This window comes from Panthera uncia, chromosome B1 (assembly GCF_023721935.1).
Source record: "Panthera uncia isolate 11264 chromosome B1, Puncia_PCG_1.0, whole genome shotgun sequence".
Lineage (NCBI taxonomy): Eukaryota > Metazoa > Chordata > Mammalia > Carnivora > Felidae > Panthera > Panthera uncia.
In genome coordinates, this window is record NC_064811.1 from 39,134,855 (window position 1) to 39,149,649 (window position 14,795).

Consider the following 14,795-nt stretch of genomic DNA (forward strand, 5'->3'; position numbering starts at 1 on the left):
TATTTTGAGAGTGGTTTATTTTTTATTTTGTGCACTGGTGAGCAGGGAAGGGACAGAGGAAGGAGAGAGGAAGGAGAGGGAGAGAGAGAGAGAGAGAGAGAGAGAGAGAGAATCCCAAGCAGGCTCCATGCTCAGCACAGGATGAGATCACAACTGTGAGATCACAACCTGAGCTGAAATCAAGAGTCAGATGCTTAATCGACTGACCCATCTGGACGCCCATCCTTTATTTTTAATTAAAGTTTAACTATGGAAGAACCCAGAGATTTGAACTGTAGAGCGTCCCAGAGTTTGACTTTGCTGACTACTCAGTCCTGGTGAAGTTAAATATATTCCTCTGCTACTCTTATTTCCAGAACATGGGCAGCTGAATGCAGAGGGCCGATTAGGCTTCATCCCTTAGGTAAAGCTATAGGTGCTATGGTGTTTTTTCATCAGAAGGCAAAGTGTAACTGATTTCTCTCCTTTTGTGATGTCAGCAGCTGTAGATGCTCAATGCCTTGACCCATTAATTCACTGATTAATGTTACCAAATGGTAACCAATCAGTGTCACTATATGGTAATATTCTAACTTAATCATTTAGTTTTCACTCATTAGTTGAGAATACTTTTAGAAAGAGACCATTCCTCTCATCTACTATTTGCTCCCAAGGACTAAAGTCCTTAACCCTTATGGTGTTTGGTTCCTTTACCACATCCCTATACTATCTGTTCCTTCCAACTGGAGATTGCAAGGAGAGGACAGTAAATTGGGAGGTCAGTAGGAAGCTATGTAAAGAACAAAGCGGCCCATTGCTTCTTCAGCATTGGAGGGGAAAAAAGGCATGAGTAAACATGTAGAAGTAACAGTTGATGGAACACTATGGGGAACCTGAGAGTCCCTGGGGTATGACAGTCATACCTGGCTTCATACAGCCATGGTGCTCATGGGCACAGAGAGTGGGAGGAAGGACACATGCCCAGGAGTTGCTCTTTCCACAGGGTTCCCCGGCTGTCTGGATTGCACACCGCCACGTGGAAGTGAGGATTAGTATCCCACACCCTGCTCCTACCCCCTACGGCAAGGATGTGTCTGTATTTTGCCTCAAGGAGGTACTAAAGATTTGGGATTGTGACTGGATGTGGGAATACTGTGATACTTCAAGCCTCTCAGTAAACAATATCATCAGAGATGTGGGTTTTAGGGTTTTTTTTTAACTGTACGTATTTCTGGGGGGCGCCTGGGTGGCTTGGTTGGTTAAGCGTCCGACTTCGGCTCAGGTCATGATCTCGCGGTCTGTGAGTTCGAGCCCCGCGTCAGGCTCTGTGCTGACAGCTCAGAGCCTGGAGCCTGTTTCAGATTCTGTGTCTCCCTCTCTTTCTGCCCCTCCCCTGTTCATGCTCTGTCTCTCTCTGTCTCAAAAATAAATAAACGTTAAAAAAAAATTTAAAAAAAAATAAAAGGTATTTCTGGGAGTCTGAGATAAGCCATGGACTTCTCCACTGAAAACTTTGAAAACTATGAAGACTTTTTTATATTCAGTTTCAGGGATGCCCCATACCCTTGCAGCCTAGCCATGGACAAACCACTAAGCTAATAATTCTCAACCTTGGCTGCCTATTGAAGTCACCAGGAAATTTAAAAAAATACTGATGCCCAGGTCCCAGTTAGTATATCTTCAGAGACCATTAGTAAGTTATATATTATGGGATAGCAAGAACAAGTGTCTTCAAGAACCAGAATCCCAGCAACTCCAGTAACAGGCTGACTCCATCAGACAGAATATCCACATTCTTCAAATTCATACTTCCATTAGTATGGAGCTAGAGAAAGACAGTGCTGTGTAGTTGTGCCTCAGAATCTAGGTAACGATAGTCTCTCTAGCGGTAAGGATCTTCAAATAATTAATCACATATTCAAATGCATGACGTTTTCTGAGAGAAGATGCTCCTTGACCAACTTTACAGACATACCACCATGAAGCTCTTTGAAAAATGAGAAAAAAAACATCTTTACTTCCAATTGGAAGTTAGGGATATAAACTATTTTTAATAACAGAGAAGGAGTGAGGGACCAATGACCAGACCAGTGCCTGGAACTCAGAAGAGGGGATGATCAAATGTCTGCTGAATATATATGGAAGAAGCTGGCAAGAATATTTGTGGTGAGTGAAGAAGCTGATGAGACAGTGAAGTGCTAAGGACATTGTTTGAGTGTATTTAAGGAACATAAAGAGAAGGGTGCCTGGGTGACTCAGGCGTCCCTGAGTTGAGCGTCCCTTGATTTTAATTCTGGTCATGATCTCACAGTTCATGGGATCAAGCCCCACCTCGGGCTCCACACTAACAGCACAGAGCCTGCTTGGGATTCTCTCTCTCCCTTTTTCTCTCTGCTCCTCCCCCGCACTTGCTCTCTCTCTCTCTCAAAAAAAAAATAATAATAAATAAGCATTCAAAAAAGAACATAAAGATAAAACTCACACAGTATACCTGAGTGGAAAGATGGCACTATGTTCTCCCATACTGAAAAGTTGTCTCCAGGAAGGCAGAAATCATGTCGCCCTTCTTCACCATTAAAGTGCCTGGTGCCCATCCCAGAGCCTGGAACATTGTCTGCATGCTATAAATACCAGTTGGCTATGAGCCAGAGTTATCTAGTGCCCTTCTTTCCACTTCTCTTTTTGACAGGTGTAACATATTTTTAAATTTTATATTTTGGCATATTTCAAAAATGGAGAAAATAGGACAACATACGCTCAATTCCTCCCCACCCAAATTTGACACAGGCTAACAGTGCCCTTTCAACTTTTTTTGAATCTAACATGAAGTGCCATTCCATGTCGGACAACCCCTAAAACCAATAATAAACACATATCTTTGAGATGACACTGTCATTGTTGAAAATTACTTACGCTAAGGTAAAGGTGTAGTAAACAAACAATCCTGAAAAAGTTCCAGAGCAGATTGGGAGATAAAGCAACGTGAAATGGACCCAGCACATACATATACATATACATATACATATACATATACATATACATACATGCATATGAACACACACTCATTTACATCAGTTTAGAGTGAGGAAAATGGCAGTATGTCTTAATGGTTACATTAATATCTATCTCAACCGTTCTCTCATATGGAAATGGAAATGGAAAAGGCTTGGGGATTGTGCTTTTCCCCAGTTATTAAGTGCTCATGAAAATAAACAAAAACTCCTCAGTCTGGGTTTTTCACTGGCTGCCTCCCTCACATCCCTGTGGGTACAGGAGCAGCCCCTATAAGCTCTACAGTGACGCAGAAAGGTCACTGGGTAAAACTAGAACCTGAACCTTTCGGCCTTTCATCTGGGAGATAACCTTTATACTTTCTTGTAAACGAACAGCTGACAGACCTGCTTCTAAACCTCAAGCCCCAAGCTGAAGATGAGGCCACAAGTTGATTATAAAAAGTGAAAAAAGTGAGCAGAATATGAAAGCGGAGACCACAAATAAGAGTTCATTACTAGAAATCAGAGTCTTTTGGGGTTTTCTGATTCATTTTCAATTTCCCACGAGAGTCTATACAGCCGTCTGCAATCCCTGCCCATTCTCTCTTCCCCAGGAATTCCCTCTCCTGAAAGCTTCTTTTGAGAAAGCCACCTGTTTCCACCATTTGTCACCAAAACAAATTTACATAACAGCCTCAAGATCATTACAGGCCAGCAAAGTTCCCGGAAAGGTGAGAATACATCTTATTAGGAGAACAGACCCGCCACGGTTTTAGGTGGCTGTTTAGATGAACTTCATATTCCCGTCTTGGATAAAGTTTCTATTTTTGAAGCTGTGCTTTCAAACGGAAGAAAGATAGCATCTGCCCATAGATGGAGCCAAGAACGTAATATATAGGAGCTGATGTTGAATTGAAAATAATGGTAATGATATTAAGCAAGGTGGATTTATAGGCCGTTCACAATGACACATTTGTTTCTGATTTAAGTTAACTAAGACCATTTTGTTTCTTTTCCGCTACCACATGCAACCTTTAAAAAAGAAATATGTATATAAATGTACACACACACACACACACACACACACACACACACTTGGAGGGATTCCGGATTTCAACATTTTAATGTCAATTCAAAAGAAAACAGCCAAATGCACATCCTGACATGATGATCGCATTTGTCAGCTGCTGTACTTACTACAGTTATTTAGACTGTTGTTCGGGTCACAAAGGGAGCTACCGCCACATGAATCAAGGCAGGAATTGTAGAGGCATCTTTGGTCGCCTTCTTGACATGGAGTCTGACCTACAGAGGGGGGGAAAAGGCACATTTGCTTTCATCATCTGTAAAGTCCTGACACTGGGATAGAAAGTATCAAGAACGTCTGGTGGAGCGGAGGAATGACACAACTTTAATTCCCTTCCAATTTCTCCAAAAATATTGAACACATGTTAAATATGTAACTTTCTGGATTAATTGTCCTGGCAACTAAATACAACACTGTTATTCCAAAAAGGATTCTGTAGGAATGAAGAAATAAGAGGCAACCTAGCCTACAAAACAGGTGGGTGTTACTTTTAACGGGGGGAAAAAGGTGTTTTATGTTTACATGGGTGAATAAACTTGATTACAGAATAAAATGTAGGTGGTTGGAGAGAAAGGCCAAAGTAATGATCTTGGAATTTTGAGTGTCAAATGATATTATTTTAGACTCATTTGCACCCAACTCTATTCTTCCCTGTAAGGAAAATGCTTTCCCTAAAAATAAATAGGGCATCAACACCAAGACAGTAAGGATACTTTATCATGGTGCAAATCTTATGCAGCTGCTATCCATATTTTCTGTATGTCCTTGGAAAGTATCACTGGCCTAGCTATGATGACCTGAGAATTGGGTTTCTTGTTTCCAAATGAATGAAAGCAGTAACATCAGCCTAATGGCTTTTCCTTAAGGTTTGTAGAAAGGAAACTGCTTTTCCCATTGATTTCCTGGTCATTTGTAGGTTAAATGGATAGGGTAATAAATTACTACCCATTCTCTCTCTACCTCTTGTTCATTATAGTCAGTTACTTTCATATATGTCATCTAGAATCTAGAAAATCTTGCAAGGCATTTTTAAGTATAAATAACAGTATATGTGTACATAAAATCATTCTTATCTATAATTCTCAGATAATGTTTATTATATTGGACTCTTTCCTTCCCATTAATGTGCAACAGTATATATCACAGCCTTGAAAGAAAACAGATACCACTCCTGTTTTGTTTTTTTTTTTAATATCATCAGGGTCAAACCACTTTTGCAAGGTAAGCCAGGCTAATATCAATGCATCCAGTCTCTTAAAGAATTTCAATAAGACAACCTGCATTCATTATTTCAGCTGGTATTGAGCGTCTGCTATGTGACAAGCTTAGGTGACAGGCTAGGCATGAGGCATTAAAAGATAAAAGAAGTGAAATGGCTTATACTCCACCTAGGCACGTGGCCATGAACAGAACCTTACACACACAGCTAAGCCGTGTGATCACTGTGTATGTAAGGTATATGTAAGGCAGTAGAAGCAAACTAGGACAATAAGGGGAGAGCTTCTCAAAGGAGTTTTTAAGGCAGGTGGGTTAAGTTGGCATAAGAAGGTAGAATGGGGTGGGGCGCCTGGGTGGCTCAGTCGGTTAAGCGTCCGACTTCGGCTCAGGTCATGATCTCACAGTTCAATTCGTGAGTTTGAGCTCTATATCGGGCTCTGTGCTGACAGCTCGGAGCCTGGAGCCTGCTTTGGATTCTGTGTCTCCGTCTCTCTCTGCCCCTCCCCCACTTGCGCGCACGCTCTCTCTCTCTCTCTCAAAAATAAATAAAAATTTAAAAATAAAAAATAAATAAAAGAAAGAAGGTAGAATGGTTTCCCAAGCAGAAAGCAGAATACACAAAGGCTGGAGTGGGGAGGGCACAGGCTGGCATCACTGGAGCTTCGGGGAGACTAGACAACAGGGCTGAGAGGGGAGCCTGAGGGCTGTAGAGGCCTGAATCTTGAATGGGGCCCAAAGGCCTGGGCGGCTTCTACTTCCCTCCCCAGTCTTCCTAGCAGAGCCGGCCTGGGATACTGGTGACAACATTCTGGAGTGGCACCTTCCCCCTTCACTCCTGGCTCTAATCATAGTGGCCTTCTCCTGGTATCTACATATAAGCCTTGTTCCTCTCCTCCCTGGGACCTTCGGACAAGCGGATCCCCGTGTCCAAAGTGCTTTCTCCAGTCCCACCTTACTTCATTAAGTCAGCTCCACTCATTCCTCACATCTTAGCTCCAACGTCTCTTCCTCAGGGAAACTTCCCTAAGGCCCTGTCCCAGCGCATGCATCCCATATACAGCACAAAGCTCCCTGAACTTTCCCTCCTGGCCCATGTCACTCCATGGTAGACACTGACTTGCACAATTATTTGTGTCACGCCAGTCTTCCCCAGGGGCCTGCAGACTCCATGACCTATTTCGCCTGCCACCAGATTCCCAGTGGTTGACCACATATTAGCACCACAATATACATTTATTAAGTCAGATTCATTAGATTAAGTAATATGAAGATGGTAAAAATTTTACTTTTGATCCACTTCATTGCATGACTTTCTTACATCTCACATATGCTAGGAAATAGTTTATAAATCTTGCCATTGCATAGTAAAGAATCCAAAATTGTCTCAAACACAGATGAATTACGTCGAAAGAAAGAACAGTTTGATCCAAAGGGAGGTGCTTGGCTGATATGCACATCATAACTCATGGCTAGAAAAGAATCTGCTTCTGAATGCTAAAATTGGTAAAATGAAGTACTCATTACCTGATTTCTTAGGTACTACATCTGTGACTAAAAGTACCTCTTTTTAGGCCTGGTATGCTTTTTCATTGAAGTTATTCTAAGGATCAATATTCATTATGACAAAATTAATTTAGCTACAGGTGACCAACCTCATTGGCCAATTTGTGATATACGCACCCCAAGACATGTTTTAACACAACAGTCGTGTGATAATAATAGCTCATGTTTATTGAGTGTTCACAATGTGCCAGCCCTCTGAGTAGGTATTACTCTGAGTTTACAGGCACAGAGCCTGAGACACAACAGAGTTCAGTTACCAGCCCAAAGTCACCTACAGCCACATTCTTTTTTTTTTTTAAGTAAGCTTCACACCCAGAATGGAGCCCAATGCAGGGCTTGAACTCACAACCCTCAGAACAAGACCTGAGTCCCCCAGAGCTGAGATCAAGAGTCGGATGCTCAACTGACTGAACCACCCAAGCATCCCATCCAGCAGCCACATTGTTAATGACTAGGCTATGCCGGTGAGTGGCAAGGTCACTTACAAACAAATGTAGTGATTTTTAAGTCAAGGGCTCTTCTTTTCTGACAGAAATAGACACAGTTTAAAAACCAACTTATTTGATTTTCTTTTCGAGTTTCACAGAAGACATCGGTGACCCTTTTCAAGTGTAGTTGAGTATGTTACTTGTTAATGTGAGGCATGAAACTGCTTCTCTGTGATCGATCACTGAATTCTACTCCTGAAAACAATATTACACTATATGTTAATTAACTAGAATTTAAATAACGACTCGAAATAAAAAAATAAATGAAAATAAAATGACACGGCAGGGCACACAAAAAAAGAGAGAGAAACTGTTTCTCTGCACATAGTTATTTTAGAAGGCAATCACATTTTTTATTTGTTTGTTTATTTTTACTTATTTATTTTTGAGATAGGGAAAGAGAAAATCTCAAGCAGGCTCGGAACTGTCGGCACAGAACTCAACATGGGGCTCAATCTTGTGAACCACGAGATCGTAAATCTCAGCGGAAATCAAGAGTTGGGCGCTTAACCAACTGAGCCACCGAGGCACCCGGGGAGGCTGTCATGTTTGATTTCAGAAGCCAGCTCCTCCTAATTGTAACCTAATGTAATTTAACAGAATACTACAGACTCAACTTTTCTTTGATCATCGTGTTGACTTTCCCCATAAGACAGATCACTGAATCTCCCATGCTGTTTAAGTGTTCAACCTCCACCGTCTATCCTGAGGGAGGACTGTTCAGTGCAAGATGCTGGGGAATTATACTGACCATAAGGAAGGGTTTTACGGCCAGCCAGTGCTGTGAGCCATGCTGAGCCGGGCAATCTGGAATTGTTTATGTGGAAATCCTACGTAAGCATTAGGTAACTCCCAACTCTTTGCTCCATTCCCAGGGAAAAGTCCGCGGGTGAGGAATGCTCCCACACTTACTGTCGCCGCAGTTCTCCTCATCAGAGCCGTCCCTGCAGTCCTCGTCTCCGTCACACTGGAAAGAGCTAGGGATACACTGTCCGCTCCTGCACTCCATCAGACCCTGGCTGTGACAAGCTGCAGAGGCCAGAATAATATTCGCTGCACTGATTTGTACTTCTGTCTGCGGATCGTAGATAGGATTCCCGCTTATCTGGCATTACCAAGAAATGAAACGTTCTATCTGCATGTTCCACATAAATGAACGAATGTGTCATTAATTTGTTTCATTCCACGTGTTTTGGGAATGGAAAGTTTTCTTTTGAGGCTCTCTCTTGCCATGTGAAATAGCACTTACTAAAAACTAACGTTTTCTTGATAAGGGCAGGGTGAGAAAATTGTCTTAAGGATGATAGTAGCTTTATTACAAATATAAAAGCTATAATTTATTAAAGGCTTAGCATACGGCAATAACTGTGCTAGCAGTATTATGTATCTAATCTCAGATCCTCATAACAGACTTGCGAAGTAGATATTATCAACCTTGTATAGAATAAGGAAACTAAAGTCTAGAGAGGTTAGCGTCCGTCTCAAAGCCACAAGGCTGTTAAAAGCTGGTGCCGGAATGTGAAGGCAAGGTTCTCTGACTCAAAGCCCAAACATTTCATTTTATTCCAATCTGACCTAATGGGCCAACGAAATGACGTATGTGAAAGAATTTGCATAGTACCCCGCACATAATAAACGCTTTATTTCAAAACTGCTTATGACATCTTACGTTTGATAAGGATGGTCTAGTGGCTACTAACCTTCCAGTTCCTGAAGGTTGTCTAAATTCTATCCCTATTGTCTTTTCGAGCATCAGAAACCCATTCATGTAACCTCAGCCTTCACTGAGTTACTGTCTAATATTAAAGCTCCATATGCTTGAACTGAGGCTGAACACCAGAATCGGTAGACCTGAGTACCATGTCCTTGCTTTCCCAAGATCCATCGAGATATTGTCCACTCTGTTTGACTCTGTCCACCAGCAAGGACTCAGTTCCAATTCAATTCAGGGAAAGGGAAAGCTGGGTGTTGCATTTGTTAATTAATGTAGATGGCTTTTCTTCTGTCAAAATAAAACCCATATGACCCATATTTCTATTTTTGCCTCAAATTATAGGCAAATTAAATATTCAATCTCATATGTATCAATTTGCCTATTTTTATTAGACAGCAAAAGATGGAATAAAAACTTTAATTGGTTTGAACATGCACCAAATGCATCATATTAACTCCTTCAGGTCAATACTATTCTCGTTTAACATCTAGCTTCTACTATTCCAGACTGTCTACTCACCCAGAAACACAACAGCCCGTAAAGTTGTAATTATTATCATGTGCTCTATGTAACCCTAGGAACACTGAAGGCTTTCATGTCTCTGGCAATCCTCTCCATGTTCTCCCACAAATAGTGACTGAGAGCATGTTTGGAGGTTCCTTCAGGGAAGCTTAGTTACTCATACATAGCTTGCAGAAAAAGAGTCCCCCAATCTTTGGGAAGAACATCCTCTTTGACAAAGTTACAGATGCAGAAAGGAGATGCGTGGCCAGTGAGACAGAAAACAGACACCGGCCTGGCCAGGGCAGCCAAATTAAGCTTGGAGTTCTGGGGAGACACATGTGGAAGCCAGATACATGACACTGTAATTGCCATCACACCGCTCAATTATTATCTTCATAGATTAGAAGCAAAGTACAGCGATCTTCCCTTTGAGTGCTGGGCACTATATTTGTCTAAACAGGCAGAAAGGAAAAAATAAGCAAATGGAAATCCGCAGGGCACTTACAGCAATTGACCTCGTCGGACTTATCCACACAGTCATGGTCACCGTCACAAACCCACTCTATTGCAATGCAGCGCCCATCTCCACAGCGATGCTCCTTTGTGGGATTACAATCTGGAGGAAACAAAAACTCAGGGGGATGTAGAGAACCAGCACGACAAAGACTGAGAGCTGAATGACTCATGATTCCAGCTGAAGAGAGTCTGTTCCGATTGTTCAGATACCTTCAATGCTTTCTCTATGGTGGCTCCGGCACAATTAAAATGCCACCTCCTACCCCAGCATGTGACCCACTGGCCACCATCACTGTGGGGTAAGATCTGTCTGTTTTTCAAATGAGTAAAAACCGGGCAGCTTTCTCAGGACCCATGGGTTGTTCCTGTTTTTGTTTTGTTGTTGTTTTCTTTCCTTACGAAAAATTTTTATTTTTACATTGGCTAACATAAACAGACCTCTGATGTGGGTTTCACAATGTAGATAGCTGATTTGATTTGTGAGGACTCTGCCATGTGTCTAAGAATTGTGACCTACCTCTCTCTGATAAATTGGGAAGGCAAATATCTCCTGTCATCTTTCCTGATGCTAAGCTTAGGCTTTTTATTAAACTATCTTAATATATAATTCATATTGGAAAAAAAAACTCCTGGGTAAGAAATGCAGAATATTTATATTTTTTTCATGATCCTTTTTAGCCTAGATTTAACCTCTTCCCTAAACTATACATTCCTGGAGAAAAAAAGAGAGGGAATTAAGTCAAGTTTCTTCTCACAGAGAGCAGACTCTATGGGATTCCTTACCATGAGATGTGGAAAAGCCTTAATATAAGTGACCACTTAACAGATGTGTGTAGATTCGTGGATAACAGATTCAATAATGAGGAACAATTGTGAGTATCCACTGAGAGAGTACCACTGTCGTTGACAGACTCATGGAGCAACCATGGATCTGAAAGGTCATATTGCAGCAATAAAGTAAGGTATAGTATATGGAAGATGAAGTGCTGAGAAAAGAAGAAAGACACAATAGATGGGACACATGTGCAGAAACCAGAAGAAGCACCACGTGCTCAGCTTGCTAATAATGATGGGCAAGTGGGGCAAAGACTGGTCTAAGGGAAAGTTGTAATTATTGCCGTTACAGAGGCGCAAAGTCACCCTAAGAGCACAAACTTCATGATATCCTACTATCTTCAGAGGAATTATGTTGAGTGGTTAAGACCATTCTTTTTTACACAGTAACTATATTCCTTGGTCCTCTCCATTGACCTGTCCAACTACTCAAGCCCTCCACCCCATCCCCCACCTTTCCCCCCCCTGCTTTTCTCCAGTTATCTCACTGTAAAAGGGGGGTTTGGATTAGGTCATCTATAAGAACTTTCCCAACTATAAACTCTATGATGTACACACAACAATACATCTGTCTGTGAAGTTTTGCTCAAGAGCTCAAAATCTAAATATGGGCCACTGGCCCTAACCAGAAAAGAAATACAACACTTTCAAGGAGAAAATTTTAACATATTAACAATCGTTACCCATCTTTCCACTCTACTTCTTAAGCACTGCATTATTGTGACTTTAAGAAATACTACATTGACACATAAGACATGACTGAGACGAGTAATTGGAAAAAACCTCCTCTTTCTAAAAATAAGGAAACCAGCCATTTTGCAAGTTAACCTGCTAATCACGTGAACAAACAATGAGCTACGAATTCTGGACTATGCACGTCTGTCATTTTAAATGAAAACCTTCAGGGAAACAATACTACTTACCACAGTTCTGCTCCTCACTCAGGTCCCCACAGTCATCATATCCATCACACACAAGGCTATAATTAAGGCACTTGCCCGTGTGACAGTGAAACAAATCCTCACTGCAATCTGTATATAAGAGAAGCCGCTGATATGTCATCAGAGCAGAACAGGATGTTATAGGATATTCATTTAACAAAAGCATATCACGGGAGGGAAATCATAATGGTAACCAGGTCCACATCTACTGTTTTACCAGTGAGGAGACTGTGATGCAGAGACATCCAAGGTCTTGTTCAAGATCACTTACCAAGTTCCTGCAGAGCGAGGACTAGAACCTTCTGGCTCCCAAACCAATGCTTCTAACACTTTCTGAAAGTCTTTATCTGAGATCCACTTTATGTTACCTGAAAGCTCTTTTATAGTCAAATACGAGCACAGACACTCTCAACTCAACAAAGTTCCTAATGAAATTCATGTTCGTGCAGAATGAATGACTTTTAATACAGGCTGAGTAGTTATTTCCTTAAAACATTTCCTTTAAAATGAAAGTCTAGGGGCACCTGGGTGGCACAGTTGGTGGAGTGTCCAACTCTAGATTCAGCTCAGGTCATGATCTCATGGTTTGTCAGATCAAATTCCATGTCGGGCTCTGCACTGACAGCACAGAGCCTGCTTGGGATTCTCTCTCTCTCTCTCTCTCTCTCTCTCTCTCTCCGTCTCTCCCCCACTTGCACTCTCTCTCTCTCTCTCAAAATAACTAAACTTTAAAAAAGAAAATAAAATGAAAGTCTAGTTTTGTCCGTGATAAGCATGAACAGAATGGAGAGAAAAAGTTATTTAGATTATAAGGTTGTTATTTTCACACACACAATATCATTTAAGTCAACTCAGTGTTTCATAACATGACCCTCAAATAATCAGTACTGGGCTAGATTATGGTGACAAGATAAGATTAAGTGCTATGTAACCTCCAGAAGCTTAAAGTTTGATGTTGAAATAAGTAATATGGAAGGACTTGGACTTGGTCCTTGTACTAGATCTTGTACTTGGGTGAACCAGATACTTGGGCACCCTGGTTCTGCCATCTACTACTAGCTGTGAGAACTTGAATAACTGGAGTGGTTACAGTCTATGAATCTGTAAACTGATTTATGAAACTAGGATAATATCAATTACTTAATAGGGTTTGGGGAAGAGATTAATAAGTATGTGTAATGTAAATTAATATGTGTAAGATGCCAGTACAATTCAATGCAAAAATAACACTCTTCAACAAGTGGTGTTGGGCCAATTGCAAAATTAAGTCTAGCTTTTCCCTCAAACTGTATACAAAAACTGTCTCAAAGTGGATCACAGACTTCAATGTAAGAGCTAAAATTATGACGTTTCTAGAAAAAAAAAAAAAACCAGGAAACAATCTTTTTGACCTTGGAAGAATTCTTAGGTATAACAACAAAAGCACAAGCCATTACAAAAATAATAATAGCAAATGGACTTCATTAAAGGCTTGTGCTTCAAAAGATACTACTAAGAAAATGAAAAGACAAACCACATACTGGAATAAGTAGTTGCAAGTCATGTATCAGATAAAGGACTTACATCCAGAATATATATAGAACTTCTAGATTCAATAACAAGACAACCCAATTTCAAATACGTGAAAGAATTGAATAGAAAATCTTCACAAAAGACATACGAAGGAGACATAAAAAAGTGCCCAATATAATTAGTCATTAGGGAAAGGCAAATTAAAACCACAATAAGATACCATTACATATCCCCTAAGATGGTAATTAATAATAATAACAATAACAATAAACAGAAAATACCAAGTATTGGCAAGGATTTTGAGAAACTGAAGCTCTCATATATACTTGCTGGGGATGCAAAATAATAATGCTACATTAGAAAGCATTATGGCAGCTTTTCATAAAGTTAACTATAAACCTTATCATATGATTCATGATTTCCATCCTTAGAAATCTACCCAAGAAAAATGAAACAAACATCCATACAAAGACTTGTATGCAAATGTCTGTGGCAGCATTATTTATAATAGCCAAAGACTAGAAACCAAACGCTCACCAGCTGGTGAATGAATAATCAAAATATAGAATACTCAAATGATGAAATACTATCCAGCAATTAGAAATATCATACCATTGATACATGTGACAGTACAGATGAATCTCAAAACCATTATGCTAAATAAAAGAATTCAGATACAAAGACTACATATTGTGTGACCCACTTATGAAATTCCCAGAAAAAGAAAACTTACAGAGACAGAGATCAGAGCAGTGGTTACCTGTGGCTGAAGGGGTGGGAATGGGGACTGACTACAAATAGGTGGGAGGGAAATCTGAGGGGAGATGAAGAAGTTCTAGAAGTGGATTGTGGTGGTGGTCACACAACTCCATAAATTTACTAAAAATCAATGGGATAACATATGGTATGGAAATTGTACCTCAATAAAGTTATAAAAATGTTTTAAATCAATATGTGTTAGGAAGCCTGCATTTAATAGAAATGAGATTTCTTAAAAGTATTTTCTCTTATTTAAAGTGAATTACGTTCAAAATACAGATTCTTTTTTTTAATTTGTTTAAATGTTTATTTATTTTTGAGAGAGAGAGAGAGACAGAGACAGAGACAGAGTGTGAGTGGGAGAGGGGCAGAGAGAGAGGGAGACACAGATTTTGAAGCAGGCTCCAGGCTCTGAGCTGTCAGCACAGAGCCCTGCACCGGGCTCAAACTCACGGACCATGACACCATGACCTGAGCTGAAGTCGGACGCTTAACCCACTGAGCCACCCAGGTGCCCCCAAAATACAGATTCTTAAGGCTGGAGAGGGATCATGGAAGACAGGATCTCAGTAGAGTGGATGGGATGAAAGTTTCAGCATGATTCAAGCAGAAGGAATAGCAAGAACAAAGGGGACACTTTTGAGGACAAGTCTACTTGGCTGATGAAGACCAAGAATCTAATTGTCT

General features: G+C 40.6%; 1 protein-coding gene across 5 annotated transcripts in view; it reads right to left on the reverse strand.

Moving 5' to 3' along the window:
* CORIN (corin, serine peptidase) overlaps positions 1 to 14,795 on the reverse strand; it is a 251,746-nt gene that overhangs the window by 73,035 nt on the left and 163,916 nt on the right. For all 5 annotated transcript variants that reach the window (XM_049632007.1, XM_049632004.1, XM_049632005.1 and 2 more), the window contains exons 7-10: positions 11,820 to 11,927; positions 10,052 to 10,162; positions 8,241 to 8,357; positions 4,170 to 4,277 (exon numbers count right to left, since the gene is read on the reverse strand). In XM_049632007.1, coding sequence (XP_049487964.1) covers positions 4,170 to 4,277; positions 8,241 to 8,357; positions 10,052 to 10,162; positions 11,820 to 11,927 — 444 coding nt within the window. The remainder of the gene's footprint in view (positions 1 to 4,169; positions 4,278 to 8,240; positions 8,358 to 10,051; positions 10,163 to 11,819; positions 11,928 to 14,795) is intronic.